We start from the raw sequence: 18,235 nt of genomic DNA, 5'->3' as shown, positions 1-18,235 counted from the left end.
TGAAATAAATGAAGCCACGGCTGCGCATGTGCGACCAGTGGCCAATTCGCTGCTACGGTTGAGAAATGGCATAATTTCCCCCTTTTCGGTATCAGTTGGGGCTCCAGCGATCGGACCCACACCGATCCCAGTGGATGGGTGAAAACTTGAAATTAGGGCCTGTAACTGGAATACCCCATTAACTGGCTGTTGGTTATTAATAATTAAATGTTTGACTTGCATAGGATAGGAGATAAAAGTCCGATCTGTGGAAGTCTCACAGTTGAGACCTTCATTGGCTTAAGAACGGAGGTCCCGCGCGCCGGCTGCAGGCTCACTACGTCGTGCAGCTCCATTCATTTTCAGTGCGACTGCTAGAGACAGCCGGACACTTGTACTCAGCTATTTCCATCAGGCCCATTGAAATGAATGGAGCAGCGCTAGGCATGCATGACCACCATTCCAGTCTTCATGCCACTGCAGGTGGGTGCAGCAAGCCTGTATTAAGGAGAGGGGGTCACGGGACCCCATTCTTGGGATCTGTTTGTGTCTGCGATTATACCCCCAGCAATCAGACTTTTTTCGCCTATCCTACGGGTTGGTTGTAAAAGTAAATTGTGGTATAACCCGTTAAAGGGTATGTTCACACATCGCGGAAATACAGTGGAAAATTCAGTGGCAAAACTCTACATTTCCGCATCAAAAACAGAGCTAAAATTCGCAGCAAATCCCCTGCTGATCTCAGCCTGCTGCTCTTTTCACCTTACAATCAGCAACCCTACACTGCAGTACTCGCCACGACCACCAGTCAGTCAGGTGATGCGGAAGTGGGTGCATCATCTGACTGGTGGCTTAGTAGCGGTTGCCAGGTGAGGACCGCTCTATGTGCTGCAATGAGGGGCTGCTTATTGCAAGGTGAGAGGAACGACAGGCCAAAATTTTGAGTCAAAATCCTCACCAATTATGTGGATTTTGACTCTGGTATTGATGCAGAAATGCTGCAGAAGATCCGTAGCATTTCCACTACATGTGAATGTATGCTAAAAGGGGGTTTCCAGACATTCAACAAATTTTGTAGTCCTTGAGTTTGAGGAAACCCATCCAGGAGGGATGATTGCATCTCTAGACAGCAGCGGAGGGCATGGTGGACTATTCTGCCTAAGGCTGCCTTTTCACGGGCAAATGCAATATCAAGCTGGGAAACCGCCCGATATCACTCTCAGCAACCTGCGTTTTACCCACCGATGTGAGGCGATTTTCAGGCAAAAACACTGCATCGCATCTGTGAAATTCCGATCCTCTCTCGCGAATTTCTCTCGTGATAGAGGATTGGAAGTGTTTCCCATTGATTTGAATGGGAAACTCGTGTGCACAACGTACGGCATGCTAGAGCCATGCGATGTATTAAAGGTCCCATTGAAATCAATGGGCGATGCGTTCTAAAGAATGCGAAAAGATAGAGCATGCCACGTTGCAATGCGGTGCAGGAAACACATTATTCGCATAAAAGGCTCCATTCAAAAGAATGGGGTTCATATTTGTGCAAGATTCATGCGTCTCCTATTGCAGAGATCTCGCACGAGAATCTCGCCTGTGTGAAGTCCGCCTAACTGGACTAAGCATTTTAGAGTAAGGTGCTGACTAGAGCTGAGCGAGCATACTCGCTAAGGACCATTACTCGATCGAGCATTGTCCTTAGCGAGTACCTGCCCGCTCGGAAGAAAAGGTTCGGCTGCCGGAGCGGGTGACAGGTGAGTTGCAGGGGGGAGCGGGGGGGAGAGAGGGAGAGAGAGATCTCCCCTCTGTTCCTCCCCGCTCTCCCCCGCCGCTCCCTGCCCGCCGCCGGCAGCCGAATCTTTTCTTCCGAGCGGGCAGGTACTCGCTAAGGGCAATGCTCGATCGAGTAATTGCCCTTAGCGAGTATGTTCGCTCATCTCTAGTGCTGACCCCTACAGACCTGCTTCCTACCCCCTCCGGTCTAGAGATGCATTCAACCCTTCCTAGATTGACTTCACAGGCGATGGCCATTTTGTTAATTTCCTGGACAACCCTTTTAGCAATGATCATAGATTTAAGAGTTTACGGGACTTTAAAAAAAAAGTGATAAAAGGGCTTTCAATAAATAAAAATATAATCTCCTGGTGACTTCCCGTCCAGCACTGCAGCCCCATTGCCTCCTGCACAGATCCCCGAAGAAGGGGCAGCCATGTCATATCACCTTTGCAAGAGGTGCCCCTGTCTGAAATTTCTTTCCTGGCCATGTGATGGATATAAAGATAGATATTAACACTGTAAAGACTTGTGTGCCCACCATGACAACGGAAAGAGGTGTTATCACAGTGCAAACCAGCTGTCTATGCAAACGGGTGCATAAACGGAGCACGAAGGGTTACACCCGAGCACTGGAACATCCGATGGATTCAGTAGATATCCGGACTATTAGTTAATATGTTATTATTTATCTCCCAACCTGGCTTCAAACTGTAGAAATGACCTGCCAGCTGGGTGCGGGACGGGTCACCGTCTGCTCTAGACATTACATAGTGCAGATGTCATTCTGTAGTTTGACCCTAACCTGTTGGTGGCCGTGGATCGCACAATCCATCCTCCAAGATAAACGTCTAGGGGTTATAGTCTGTAGCCTCCTACGTTCTGATGGTTGTCCTATACTTACTGCTGATTCAGAATGTGGATACCTAATTGGCAAGTCTATCTCTAGACAAATGCTGTTCAGATCTCTAGGAAAGCTGGGTGATGGCGAGCTATAATAGCATTCATATTGCATGGACATAAACATACAAAAGTAAATCTCTAGATGCCTGCAGTGGGTTAAATTATTCCCCAGGATTTATGCATGGATGGGAGGTATGAGACACTTATTGCACAGATAAGACTGCTGGCCTGCTGAAAACCCCCATCAACAGTAATTTAGGGACCATAAATTTATAATTAGAGATGAGCGAGTATACTCGGTAAGGCACATTACTCGAGCGAGTAGTGCCTTAGCCGAGTATCTCCCCGCTCGTCTCTAAAGGTTCAGGGGACGGCGGGGGGCAAGGAACGGAGGGAAGATCTCTCTCTCCCTTTCTCCCCCCGCTCCCCGCCGCAACTCACCTGTCACCCGCGCCGGCCCCCGAATCTTTAGAGACGAGCGGGGAGATACTCGGCTAAGGCACTACTCGCTCCAGTAATGTGCCTTAGTGTGTATACTCGCTCATCTCTAATTATAAATTAGAGATGGCCTGACGACCCCCCCCCAACAGTAATTCAGGGACTATAAAACTTTCACTCCGCTATCAGTGCCTAGACAAAAAAAAATTGTTTTATGTTGCAGAATTCCTTTTAAGTGCGAACCAATCACATCCATGTCTGTGCCTTGTCATAAGTATATATGTGTGTATAAATATGCACGCCTCTTCAGATCTATTTCATTTTTAGCCTGACGAAGAGCCCGAGAGGTTCGCAAGCTCGCTATAACATCATGTATTTTTGTTAGCCATTAAAAGCTATCATATCTACAAGATTACTTGGTTTCTCTTGCTGGGAACAATCACATTTTGAACAATAATTGTTACATCTAAAAGAACCTCTATCTTAAGGAATCCAAAAGCGATTGTTCTCTTTCTTATTTTGAATGGGGTTTCCAGGGAAATACTATTGATGGCCTATAGTATTAAAAAAGGGGCTTACCAGCAGCACACAGTTATTACTAACACGGGTAGGACTGGAATCATGCAACAGCCACCAAAGAACTTGAACCACTATTCCCAAGTCAGATCCATAATGAAAGAGAAGTAAGTGGCAGCATACATTGGTGCAAGATAGAAAAGTAATTTTATTCCTCCATGCCAAGGAGGAATTGTTCTGTTTTGACCCTAAGGGTCTTTGCCAAGCTCAAAAATTAGTGAACTATGTGAACAAGAAATGTAAAAGGCAAATAACAATCGACCAGAGGTTAGTGGCCAGTGCTTGTAACTGCTGGCGCAGATCTCATTAAAATCAGTGTCGGCTGCACCTGCAGTTACAAGCGCTGGCCACTATAAAGGGGTCGGAGCAGCAGCTTCCACTCTGTACCACTCACAGTGGGCGCCCAATCAGCTGATCACCTGGGGTCCCAAGTGGCAAACTGCAGCCAATCAACTATTGATAACCTACCCTGAGGATAGGTCATCAGCAGTATTTCCCTGGAAAAGCCCTTTAACACAACAAAAGCCATTGTAAAGCAATTGGATGGGTAGACATACACAGAAAGTTAAAAGTCAAAGTAAAGTTTGCTGCATCTGTAGGCTCTATATACAATATCATAACTCTGTACTCATTGTATAGTGGGATAGTTCTGAATATTAGGGTTATATCACTGTGCAACTAGCCTGATCCATTGTCCCTCCGTATCCATGAGTCTCCCCAGGAGAAGGGACTCCTCTGAACTCCTGCCCAGGACTACAGCTTCATCCGTGTGGTTGGTAAGAGCCTTCCTGTCCCAGCAGGGGATCAGCAGGCCGCTGTCTGAAGATACAATGGTCACTGCCGTCACTCATACAAAACAATCAGCGGGCCGCACTTCAGATCAGACCACAAAGTACTTCAAGTATACAAACATGCAAGAAAAGGAACATAGGTTCTTAAAATAAAAGTGGGATCGTTAACCCTTTGTGGCATGTCAACTCATTCCTGTACAAAATGGCAGTCAGATGCTTTAACCCCTTAGTGACATGGCCTATTTTGGACTAGAGAACGCAATAAATTTTTTGGGGGATTTTCATCTCCACTTTTCAAAAGCCATAACTTTTTTTTTTTCACCCGTCATCATTGCCGTGTGAGGGCTTGTTCTTTGCGCGACGAGCTGTAGTTTTTATTGGTATCGTTTTCTCGGTACATATAATGTATCGCATAACTTTTATTACACTTTTTGGGAGGAGAGGGAGAAAAAAAACCCACTTCAATTCTGCCATTGTTTTTGCGTTTCTTTTACAGCATTTCACAGGACCGAGAAAATCGTGCGCGATTTCTGCGCAGCGAGACGCACAAATCTCGCACAAATATGAACCCCATTCTTTTGAATGGAGACATACACATGAGCGACATGTCCTATCATTGGGCGTTCCCTCGGTATGCCTCTTCTATTGTTTTCAATGGGGTTGGAAAAAACATTGCACGGTGTGCGATGTGAGGCTGCCCATTGAAAACAGGGGAAAACACTTGCCCATCCTCCCTGAAGTGATGGGAGGTGTTTATAAATTATAACAAATTATATTTATTTTTTTTTTAGTTTTTTCCGCTTTTGCACATTAAAAAACCCTTTTTTAAGAAATTACTTTTTTTTTGTCATCACTGCATTCAAAGTCCCATAACTTTTTTATTTTTCCATGGCCAGAGCTCTGTAGTGGCATGTTTTTTGTGAGTTAAGCTATAGTTTTTATTGGTAAACACAGCTTTTTTGATCACTTTTATGGCGCTTTTTCGGAGGCAAAATGAACAAAATAAGTTTTTGTTTTATCGCTTTTGCCTTGCAGCATAAGGCTGGATTCACACGAATGTATATCGGCTGTGTTTTCACGCCGAGCCGATATACGTCATCCTCATCTGCAGGGGGGGAGGCTGAAAGAGCCAGGAGCAGGAACTGAGCTCCTACCCCCTCTCTGCCTCCTCTCCGCCCCACTGCACTATTTGCAATGGGGAGAGGCGGAACGGAGGCAGGGCTAATTCTCAGAACTTAACCCCGCCCCCGCCCCACCTCCTTTCATTGCAAATAGTGCAGAGGGGCGGAGAGGAGGCAGAGAGGGGGCGGGAGCTCAGTTCCTGCTCCTGGCTCTTCCATCCTCCCCCCTACAGATGAGGACGACGTATATCGGCTCGGCGTGAAAACCGAGCCGATATATGGTCGTCTGAATGCAGCCTAAAATAGTGTGCTTAATTTATTTTACAGACTGTAATGGACACAGTGATAGCAAATGTGCCTTTAAAAAAAAAAAAAATTAAAAAGGTAAAGTAGGCAAAAAGTTTTTTTTACTACTCTTTTTTTTACAGTTTTCTTTTTACACATTTTTTATGTCCCTGTAAGGAACTCAACCCAGCGATCATATGATCGGTAATACATTGCAGTACGTCTGCACTGAATTGTATTATTGCTATTGCTAGCGATCATATGCCATTGCAGATTCGGACGCCAGGCAATAGCGTCCAGTTGCTATTGCAACCCATTGGCTTGCCGTGATAACATCACGGCAGGCCAATGACATGACAGGAGGAGTGCAAAACAATTGTTAATGCAACTTCCCATAGGGATACTGCGGACACTTGAAAAACCTAGGGAGCTGGGAGGGTTATGTGATGACTTGTCACGGCGGCACTTACCAGGCTCCTTTTCCCAGAGGGATGACACGCAGCCAAGGCCAGAGCAGGATTGCAGGACACCGTTGACACCCCTAGGATAGGGAATGCCAATAAACAGGATAATGGTGGTAGTAGTTGTCTCGGGTAATGCCACCGCTCCCACACACTGGTATGCTACACGGAGGGGAATAACCACAGACACTGGTTTATAGTACCTCGGGTCCCCAGGAACAGTTAGGGCCCGGTATAAACTTTACTTGGAATAAACTTTGGCAAGACACTTATTCACAACAATTCAGGTACAATTTTTGCAGGTAAGAAAAGGAAGTTCAGAGGCCAGGGAGGATACACAGGATGAAACCAGTCCTACAGTCTGCGTTATCTGTCAGGTACCGCTCCTGGACTGGGAGCACTCCGGAGGAGGAAAGGGGGTAGGGTCACTCCACAGACACTCTGGTAGTTATTATTAACTTGTTCTGATTTGCACCCGCATTGGAGATGCGTGGGTGTGACTTAGGAGAGTACCTCTATACGGTGATCCTGACTTTGGACGGCTGCGTAGGAAAAACGTGTGAGTTTGAATTAATACCTCTGCAGTGGGTCTTGTCAGGAAAAGTGATTACTTACAAAGCTCTCTATTAGGCTTGCGGCTCACTCAACTAACATCCAAAATGCAGTCGCTACCGGATATCTCTCCTTCTCCTCCATCTTTACCGCAAAGAAGCTGAAGGTGCTTCCATGTGGCTCTGTGTTGGCACTCTCTCTGGTCCCAGACAAGATGGAACTCTCAGTGAAGATGGACCCTTTCCCTCTCTCCTATTTATACCCTCACTCATACCGCATGACATGACAGACAGATACATTTACAGACCGACTATGATTTTATTAAAGCTAATCCCTCAAGTACCGCAGCTGTGCAACACACACTGGAAATGACAAGACAGGCTTTGCACAGCGCATCTACATAAGACAAACATTTATGGAGGGGACCAGGATGATATTCTGGGACACGACATTAATCTCTTACATATCGCGATCAACATTGGAAACGTGTAATTGTCATTTTTCAACGACTGTCCAACAATTTTGCAGGGAGGTGAGCGCTTGTTCTGTGTGCGCTTCCCACCAAATATTCATTGGCTCCTTTGAACATTTTATCATCCCACTTAACACTCATTTGTTCCCAAATGCATATCAGTACGTGTGATTGATCCTCGACTGAACAGTCCCTGCTAGTCTTGGAAAGAACATTCGCTGCTACGGTCTTCCACTGGTTTGACTATCGATAGATCATTGTGTGTTCACTCGTTTATGTGCGTTCATTGGACTCAGCGGCCAAGGAACGTGCGTAGCGGAGGAGTTGAAATGTCAAACGCTCCTGACAGCTGCAGCCAATCAGAGAGCACAGCAGTTGACACCCCCTATAGCTATGCCCCTGTCTTTAGCCATGCCACCTACCCAGGTCCTCAGTACATAAGTAACGCCACTTATGAGCAGGCATCGTAGGGCGGGCCACATGCTTGGTAACGTATCTTGCACCTGTAGCTCTTGCAGGTCTGTACCGCAGCTTCATACATTAATGGCTATCAGTATGTAAAACTATATAAAACGTGTTATTTCTCTAATCATTGTCTCACATCCCCGGGTTATTACATCAGCCCTGCATGATCCATGCAAACTTGGCAGCAGCTGTGGAATTTCTCATGCCAGTCTGAAGACCTCTGCTATTGGATGTTATATCTCTGCCCTCTCACACCATGTAGCTGCGCCAAGTAGAGCAAACGCCACAACCTTGTATTTCACAGGTCAAACACATACTAATCCTCTGGGCAGCCTCAGGCCTGGCATGGCTCCTTCACTGCTGTGTGGGACACATTAACCCTTTCCAATCCAATTTGTATCCTGGTTCTCCTAGGGGGCTTACTCTTTTTCTGCCGTTATACAACAGCGCTATATGCTGGCTAAAGCCAGTACTGCATAAGGTGACACGTTGGATAGGCCCTGACAGCAGAGAGGCTGGCAATATACAGTAAGAGAACCCTGATGGATGTCTTCCAACATTGGAGCTGTACAGCCTTAAATCATAATGTCTTCAGAGGTCAGACAGTGGATTGGAAAGGGTTAGGGCTAAATTCACATCTGCACTAAGGATTCCGTTTTCCTGCTGCATTATGGGAGCACAGAGAACGGAATCCCTTTGGATTAACAGATCCGTCTCATAACAGGGCGAACAGTGCAGAACAGACCCCATTGACCATAGTGGGGTCCGTTCAGTTCCAGCACCTCTCTGGCATCTTTACCAGACTGCATGCATGGATGCCGGACTTTTTGGTCCAGCATTTCATGCCGAATCAGCCCTGAAGGCTCTGAATCAGATTTAGGAAGAGCCTAACTAGTTCTCTCTCTGGTAAGTATGGTCAACCTAGTCAACAATGGCACAGTTAGGCTAGTTTCCCACGGGCGATCGCGATTGTGACACAAAAAAAGGGCGCCAAAATGTCATCTTTGTTCCCACGCTTTTTGAGTGGAAGCGATGCTTTTTTAGAGAATGATCTCGCATCACATCGCTGCCGCCCACAATAAAATTGCACAATTTTTTTTAGTGCAAAGGCAATAGGACTTTCTAACATTAAAATCGCATTGCAATGCGCATTTGTTGCGATAAAAAGAAAGCTGCATAGAGAAACATGGGAGATTAAAAAAATCGCACATCGCAGAAAGATAGAGCATGCTACGATTTTTTGTTCTCTTAACATCGCTAATGGGAATTAAACCGTTGAAAATCATTGGTTTCATAATCTGCTTTTGTACTATCGCATTAAAGCGAAAATCGCACGATTTTCTCGCCCATGTGAAACCACCGTTATAGATTCCTGGGGCTGGAGGAAAAATGCACAAGAGCTTTAGAGCGAAGTCACACGGGCGTATATGTATTTTGGTCCATGGTATTTAGGGCTTAAACAGGCAAGCAATCACACCTGAAAAATCACGCCAGTATGGAATATAATTGCGCATGAACTTGTCAAAGTCTTTTTTGCCGTGTAAAGTTCACACTATTGCCTATCTTTTCTCGTGCGTTGTATTAACGAGTGATAATCCTGAGAGAGAAAACGAAACTATTGAAATGGTTTTGTTTTGTCGCATTTTGCGGTTGTGAGTTTCACGGCCGCAAAACTTGACAAAATCACGGTCATCTGTTTAAGCCCCAACAGCCAACTTATGTGTGGAAAATGCAGCAGCAGAATCTGCTATGTGAACATAGCCTCAGGCTGCGTTCACACCTGCAAGAAAATTGCGTGCTTTTTGAGCAATGCGAGAGTGACTGAAAACGCAGAATTATCAAACCAATGATTTTCAATGGTTTCATTCCCATTTGTGATATTTTCACTCATGTGACATTAGAAACTCCTATTGTCTATCGCCAAAAATCGTGTGAGAAAATCGCAAGCGGCAGCGATGTTTTTGCAAGATCAAGCATTGCTGACGCTCAGACATCTTCTGAGCAAAATTGTGAGTTTGCCACGCTTTTTTCGTGGTGATATCATGATTGCCACTGTGAAGAAGCCCTTAGTGTTTTTTGTTGTACTTTTGAACCACAGCAAAAAAAAAACATGGAAAAAAGTTACATGCATTTTCAAAAACTTCAATATTTTAACACATGCACTAGGCTAGTGTCACATGTGAATCACGGCTCGATATCGCCCTCGCCATCCATGTGAGAGCGCCAATGCTGCGAGGCGTTTTCATGTGAAAACAGCCTCACATCACTGCAGGGATTATCTTAATCCCCTCCACAGCTATGACAATTGCAACAGAGGTTCGCTGAGTTCTTCCATTGCTTCCAATGGGGCCGTGGCTGCCACTGACTCCATTGAAAAAAATGGGCGATATTACAGGAAGACAGAACACGCTGCGATGTGTTTCCTGCATAGCATCGCGGGCAAACATCGCTCATGTGTATGACCCCATTTAAAAGAATGGGGTTCATATTTGTGTGAGATTTATGCGCCTCGTAACGCACAAATCTCGCTATTTTCTCAGCCGCGTGAAACTGCCCTTCATGATAACTGCATTTCTAACGATGCATGCAGTAATTTCAATAAGCATACAGATTTTTTATGTGTTTTTTTGTTGTGGTTTGAAACTGCAACAAAAAACGCCAAGAGTGAACATAGTTTTATCTTTGACTTTGTTACATCTGTTTCCATTGCTTTGGGTGGCAACATTGTTACATTTGTATATACATCTTTTACTGTGGTCTGTGCATTACAGTCTGGATGGAATAGGAATTGCAAAAAGAACAGTAATAATCCTTTTTTTTTCACTTTTCCCTCTAAACTGTGCGCTCTGGAATTGAAAAAGTTAAGAATTCCAAGCTCTGCATCAGGAAGAGATCTTATAGGGCTCATTAAGCCTCATTAATATGTCATTTTAACTCTTGCCTTTCCAGAGCGCACAGCGTAGTAGGAACACTGCCTACACGGGTTTACCCCACCTTGTACAGGTTCTATGCACAAACTGAAGAGAAAGGGTTAATGTCAGCAGATTTGTGCATGGACCTCCCTGCTGAGATATGGGATACTCCTCCACAATGAGTATATAACTGCTTGGCAGTGGGTGGCTCTATAGTTCCTCTGGTCCAGCAGCTATTTGTCAGCTGGTGAAGGCTGCCTTCAGTTCTGCAATCATGGCTCCACCAGACTTCAGTGGCACCTGGAACATGGTCAGCAATGAGAACTTTGACCGCTACATGCAGAGCCTGGGTAAGTGGGTGATGGGAGTGGGGGCTTGTTGTCCTATAGCTGGCAGAGGGTCACAGGTATATTGACTGTCTTACTCCTGATCCAGGTGATTGCATGACCTGAGTGCACTGCAGATTATTCTAGGTCATTGGAGCATTCACCTGTCTACCTGCAAGCTGTGGTGTAATAACCTCTCCAGTATGTGTAATCTGTGGGGTGTGAGATCCTACACCGCAGGCTCCCTGCTGGGGTCATGTAGAAGTGTCCTTTTTACATGAGCTGATAAACTGTTTTATAATTGGGGTATGTTCACATAGGATGACTTTGCTGGGGAATGTCAGCAGCTGAAAGGCTGCATCAAAACCTGCACAACTTGGTGCAGAATCTTACCCCCTCATTGCAGAAGAGATGGATTCTGCAGTACTAAAAGTGATATGTTGTGGATTTTAAGTTCTGCACCACATGTCAACTTGTGGATGAGACTTTGAAAATCACATCCCCCTCTGCTCCTGTAAATGCTGCAGATTGTGTATAAAATCCATAGCACATCCACCCCATGTGAACATGCCTTTAAATGGGCACTAATGTTTTGCACAGCTCTTGTTCATCTAGCAGCCTGTGTGTATTTGTCTTGTAATATACTTCCACTAACTTTTTTTTTTTTCTCAAACTGCATTAAGTTTGAAGTGGCTGCCACTAGAGGTCTCCCTTCCAGCAGCATTGCAATCAACAGCCTGTCAGGCATTTGGTTTTTCTAGTAACAGGGACATGGGGACACTGCTAGTTACTACATGTAACAGAGGTGGCCATTTGGATGCTACCTTGCAGTTGACTACAATGGCAAGGCTGTGTGGGAGGAATCTGGTACGCACACCATGTATTACACTGGCACCTGTGGCTAATTTAGAGTTTAATGTTTGCACTGGTACATGTTGACAGCATCACAAGTAGTTATGGTATTTGTAGTGTAATTCTACAATGGTTGAGTAAAGTTTACTATCAACTAATATTTAGTCTCTATTGTTTGTAATGAAGCATTCCATTACATATGTGGCACTCATGACATCTTTATTTGTGCCAGTGGTGACCAGCATGCTGGTGATATATTGCAAAGCAGGTGGAACAATACCTCTGCAGCGCCACCTACTGGATGGCAGCATTCCTTCAAATCAATGCTTGACCCTTTATACAGGTCTGTAGAGCAATGACTGGGAATAGAAAACCAAGCCAGAATCCATACAGACAGCTGTCTTGGGGGTTTTGCCCCTCATCAGTGTGCTGTTGGATCCTGCCTTGGCTATTGAGGCCTATGACATGAGTTGGGAGTGATATATTGAGCATGTGCTGGACTTGTACTGTGCTTATGGATAATAGCGGAGCTCAGTATATCACTTAGAGCACTTTGGGAATATGCTAGTTAAGGAATACCCTAGCTACCCATGTGCATACCAGTTTCCACAGTACCCATGCATTGGCATCCAGTTATGGCAGCCACCTGAACATCTTATTCTGGCACAAGTCGATAGTTCTACAAATTCTAGTATTTAGCTTATTTGATATGACTTCATATTTCTGTATAATCAGTTAAGTCACTAAACAGTTCATGATGTGACACATTTATGCTGCATATGTGCTGGAGGTACAGCTAGCATATGGTGCAGACATAACTTGTATGCGTACACATGTTTGGGTGTTACTATTAAGTTGTGACTTTTTGGAAGTGTTTAACTTACAAAGTTCTCTTAACTTCTGCCATTGGCTGAGCTGGATTTTCCCCTTGGTGCTACACTTAATTCTAGCTGCTAAACACCCAATATGTAGTTATAGCGACATAAAAGGGCTGAGTCCTGCACTCTTGGTTCTGTCTATAGGGTTGCTATGAACTTATCCTGAGTTGAGGCCCTTTTTACACCGGCCAATAGTTTCTACTAGTCTAGCTGAGCTCCTATTGCATGAAGGTGAATGGGTTTCTCTCTACCTCAGATGACTTGCAGTGAGTAGAAACTGTACTTTCTAACATGTCAACAGCAGATGCTGAACAAGCAGGGAATGCTGGAAAATATTAGCTCTCAAGCACATGTGTAAAATATCACATATGATGTGATAATCCTTCTCTATACGGTTCTAGTTAAGGCTAAAGTCTTGAAGCAAGCAAATTGGGGAGGAATGGGCTTCTAGAATGATACATGGTCTCTGGGCTTCTCAGCTGCAAATGATCCATAAGTCTGACGTCAATTGTGAGCTCTGTTCTTGGAAGGCATGCGCTGCTGCATTTTATACATAAGCTGCATTTTGCACATGTACTGACTTAAAGCCACACTATAGATCCCCACAACGTGTGCTGCGGAGTAACCGACCAATGGATGTCACATTGGCACAGAGACTGACTTCTCTTGTTAGAACCACAGATTGCCTCCACGATAAACAACTGAGTCACCAGTGCTGATCTGTTCCTATAATTATAGCACCGGCCAAGTAAACTGCCTTCTGCCTCCATAATCCCCAGTAGGGCTGGTTCATATGGGCGACTGCAAGTTTCAGTTGTGTAAATGCGGTGCATACGTCTGTGGCTGAAGATCACAATTCCTTGTGTATTTCTGCTGTTCCTGTGAGTATTGTGCATGTAAATACACTGCAGATTTGCATGTAAATAGACTGCAGATTTGCATGTACAGAACACACTGCGCAGAAGGGCCTGTTTGCTGCACATCTGCAGGTTTCCTGTGCTTTTGTATTCTGATGTGTATATGTACTAAAATAGGAAGTGCGTTTTGTTTTTTTTGTTTTTTTTTAACCTGTTTTATACGATTTGGTCATGTGAATTAACCCATTGAGACTGAGGCTTTTAAATAAAATATATTAGAAAGTTTAATCGTCCGTTCACTTCTCTTCTGGCTACAGGTATTGACCTTATTACTAGGAATCTGGCAAAACTCATCAAGCCGCAAAAAATCATAGAACAAAGTGGGGACTCTTTTGTAATTCGGACTCTGAGCAGCCTGCGCAATTATCGGGTTCAGTTCACGCTGGGGCAGGAGTTTGATGAGGACACGAAGGGCCTGGATAACCGGAAATGCAAGGTACAGCTGGAGTAGCATACATAGTATATACTGAAGACAACCTGTTCTCTCTAAGGCCCAATGTCCACAGACGGACGGCTCGGATTCCGCATGCGGGAGCCTGCAGCGGAATCTGATACTGCAGGATTCTACGTGCCCTGCAGGTCTCTTCATGTGTGCCCACAGAATCTGAGTGTAAACGTGAACAAAAATTCCTATTGCCCTTCCTTCTGGGTCAAAGACAGGAGAATGACAGAGCTGTTCTCTTGCCTTTAGTGTACAGGAGACATGTTGGCAGCTCTGATGGAATCGGAGATGCAGCGTTGCGAAGTAGAACAAGCTCTACTTGTCCAAAACTAAACTGTCCTCTTGCTGAACAAGGCTCTTCCTAAACTGCAGGGGGGTTAATAACGTTGGTGTTTGCGTGGAGTTGGGAAGGGCACCTTGGAGACTTAAGGCCATTTATGCTCCTCTGGGAAAATATGCAAATGGGAAGATAGAACAATGGTGCTACAGCACCACCTATTGGAAGGCAGCATTACTGCAAATGTCTGGCCTTTAACAATGAGTGGAAATCATGAGTTTAAAGTTTGCCTTCTAGAGAAGACTCTGGCTTTGACCTAACTTCCAGTTCTTAAAAGGTCTGACACTGACTTGCAGGAATGCTGCCTTCCAGTAGGTGGTGCTCTAGAGTCATTGTTCTATCTTTATCCTTTTGTCTTAAAGTATATCCTCTTACTGTGCTATTACACCATAGCAGTGTTTCTAGTCTGTGTGGTGGTCCCAAATGTTCTAACTGACATCTGGTGTTCTGGAACAATATAGCACTCTTAATGGTCAGCAGTGTCACAATAGTGTTGATAGGTTTTTGTGATGTTATAGTCCACCTTGAAGTAGAACTGTGTGAATGAAGTCAAAGAAGCATTATTGGTGGAACTAAATCACTAATCTTCACTTCTGGCAATGATGTCTGAGGAGTGGCCATGAGGTATTGTAGATATTAGAACCTCCTGTCCACACTGGATAAGGTGGTAGGTGAAGTTATTGGGACCTGCATACAAGACCCATGTAAAATCACTGGAGTCCAAAACTCTCAAACTATGCAAAAGGGGTAGACAAGGTATTTGCACCCATACCTGAAACATCAGTGGAGGAGTAGACAACTGTTCATCTGATGTCAGTTTTTTTTTTTCTCTCCCTAGACCCTGGTTACCTTGGACAACGGGCATCTCATCTGTGTCCAGAAAGGAGAAAAAAAGAATAGAGGGTGGAAACACTGGATCAACGGTGATGACCTACATCTGGTATGTAACAGCAGTTCACTAGGTTGTTCAGACCAGCATCGGAGAACTATCTGGGGGTACACTGGAATGCTGGCACTAGAAGGTTAAAATGACACTGCCAGAACTGGGTCCTGTTCACCAAAAATCCCTATTGTTACATTCAGGAAACCTTTGCATGAAAAAATCAATACCCACTTAGATATTTGCTTCAGTCACAATGAAATGAATGGAGTGCTGACCATGTATGCTTGGCCAGCACTCCATTCTGAGTCACTGCAGGGATTGTATCTTCCTCAGCAGTGACAAGACAATGGTATATGGGACTACCGTTCTCCAGATTGGAAGGGGGGTCTCGCTGGTAAACCCCCCCCCCATTCCAGTTATCCTTGATCCTGTCAATGGGGAATAACTTGTTCTGGTAAAACCTTCTTTAAAAGGAACTTGTTGGGCTCTAGGAGTCCCATAAACTATTATGGAGACAAGGGATGTTGAGTTAAGAGATGTGTTTCATAAACCAGCTTCCCTCTTCACAATCTGATGCTTGGTCCATGGAGCAGACTTTCTCTACTATTGGTCAGGTGTGCTTGCACTGAAAAAGTTAGCTTAATAAACCTAATGCTGGCTTTGTGGATAGCAAGTGAATGAAGAAACTGGTGTGTAGGAAAGTCACCTCCCCAGACTTCATGGCCCCATTCTGAGTGCCATAGCCTTAGTTCATAGAGCTTATAAGGAAGCCATGAAGTCCTTTTTAATGGACACTGTCTTCTACTTTTATCCACTTAATCTAAGCTTAGGGGCTAAAAGTAGGTGAGGTGCTGAGTCCAGGGATGTCAGTGTTATACTTCTCGTCATTCCCTTGGTGTAGGCGCTGGAATCAACTGCTTGGTGCATTGAGCCGCACTGCTTGGCCTGCCCATTATAAAACTAGAAGGGGTGCATTACATGGCAGTGCCGCTTGGTGCAATGAGCAGCAGCTTCTAGAACTGGCAGTGGGGAGGTAAGTATGACCCTTGCATTCCTGGACTCACTGGGTCAGCTTAGGGCTAAAGTTAAGTGATATTCCCTTTTTAAGAATGCTTACTGCCTTAATATGATCAAGCATTTGGTCTGGCCATCAGTTTCATCTTGTCAAGAATATTATAGAGTGGGCTGTCAAGTCCTACTTGGATGAATATAGACACTTGAGCGGACTGGTTCTGGAATGCAAAGCCACTCTTGGCTAGTATGGAGGTGGTGGTGGTGGCTGCTGCACTAGGGGGTCACTGACTATGCAGGTCTGTGCAGCGGATGTCGTCAAAATGAGATGGCCTTCAGGATGTAGACTTAATAGACAAAGTTTTCCTTGTAAGAACAGGAGTTTGGCATTTCTAAGGGATGGGCACCATTCCCACCACTGAAATGGCCCTGTTTGGTCTAATTGTGTTGATGTATTGCACAGAGCCATCTTCTTGGAAGCTCATTGTTGGCCAGTCTGTTTGGTAATGCCTAGGCAACTGACCAGCTTCATGCAAGCGCAAGAACTAAGGCTCTGACATGGTGAGCTAACTTCTGTGTCCTCATTCCACAGGAACTAAGCTGTGAAGATCAGGTGTGTAAGCAAGTGTACAGAAGAGTGCAAGAAGCCTGCTGAGGGTCCTGTGCCACAGACCTGGTGCTACTGTCTGGATTCTAGATGTATCTATGCAATAAGTTTTTCTAGTCCTGTCTATTTATATTCCTTGAACCTTTCTGGATTGTTTAATACTTAGTGATTATAAATAATGGATTCTTCTGTTACATTTGCTTATTAAAAATTTAAGAACCGTGAAGCTGTCTCGTGAGTGCATAACGGGTATCCATAGAAAATGGTGAGTTCCTCAGTGCTGCGGAGTAACAGCCCTCCAATCTGGCTGGTGGATGACCAGGTGTCATTGTCTTCTCTCCAGCAGTAGTGGCATGGTCCTCTGGGTCTATCTGCAACAGGGTTGGTGCCAACCTAAGACTTAATACTTGCCACTGCACTTACATGCATTGCTTCTATGGTAGGTATGCTCTTGCATGTGATCCATTGACAGGTAGACCATTCCTTTTGCTACTGAGTACTACAGAGGCCGGAGCGGAAGTCTCACTGAACACTGACAGCAATGGCAGGGTGTTCAGTGATGAGGGGCACTCCCCACGGAGATGAAGGAATCCCCTGTCAGTGCTCAGTGATGAGGGGACTCCCTGCAGCGGTGAAGGAATACCATGTTGCAGCTGTCACAGCAGTGGCAGACTATCCTGATCTTCTCCCATAGCTTTCAATGGTGTTGGCGTCCAGGGGTTCTTAGGTTTACAAGAGCAATATCAGGCTGTGAATCATGGCCCGATATCGCTTTCGCCAGTGTGCAGGAGCCCTTAGTCACAGGGAAACTCGTCAAACCAACTAATTCCATACATGAAATTCTAAAGAACTAAATCGTGGATTTGTCAATGAGTGAAGACACCTTGACTGCATCAGTCCAGTCACTCCCATTAAACTGACCTAATGATATATTGAGCAGCTATTTTTAATCAGATCCCTGTACCTCTGACCAGCAGTCACCACTACCATCTAGAAAGACAAAGGTCCATAGGAAATTGGGTTCTGAAGTGTGTTTGAGGAATCCTTATTCTTTTGGACCTCCTGAAACAACAATCCGTCTTACCTGTTGATTACATGTGTCTTGTCTAGAGACCTACGCTCCTACTGTGGGTGGCCTGTTTTCCTCAAGTAGTCCGGCAGAGGTTCTTAATTTGTGTGTCTCCAGCCCTAATTTTAAGATTACTAATAGAGATGAGCGAACGTGTTCTTCCGAGCTTGATATTCGTGCGAATATTA

At 44.9% G+C, this 18,235-nt stretch overlaps 1 protein-coding gene across 1 annotated transcript in view; it reads left to right on the top strand.

Moving 5' to 3' along the window:
* Positions 1-17,204, top strand: part of NMNAT1 (nicotinamide nucleotide adenylyltransferase 1) — a 29,755-nt gene extending 12,551 nt beyond the window's left edge. Inside the window, exons 6-9 of the mRNA XM_066609283.1 lie at positions 10,918-11,075; positions 13,956-14,134; positions 15,316-15,417; positions 16,964-17,204. Of these exons, the coding sequence (XP_066465380.1) occupies positions 10,918-11,075; positions 13,956-14,134; positions 15,316-15,417; positions 16,964-17,026 (502 nt within the window). The 3' untranslated portion in view covers positions 17,027-17,204. The remainder of the gene's footprint in view (positions 1-10,917; positions 11,076-13,955; positions 14,135-15,315; positions 15,418-16,963) is intronic.
* The last annotated feature ends 1,031 nt before the right edge of the window (positions 17,205-18,235 follow it).

Source organism: Eleutherodactylus coqui, chromosome 6 (assembly GCF_035609145.1).
Source record: "Eleutherodactylus coqui strain aEleCoq1 chromosome 6, aEleCoq1.hap1, whole genome shotgun sequence".
NCBI lineage: Eukaryota > Metazoa > Chordata > Amphibia > Anura > Eleutherodactylidae > Eleutherodactylus > Eleutherodactylus coqui.
This window is presented reverse-complemented; position numbering and strand designations above follow the sequence as displayed.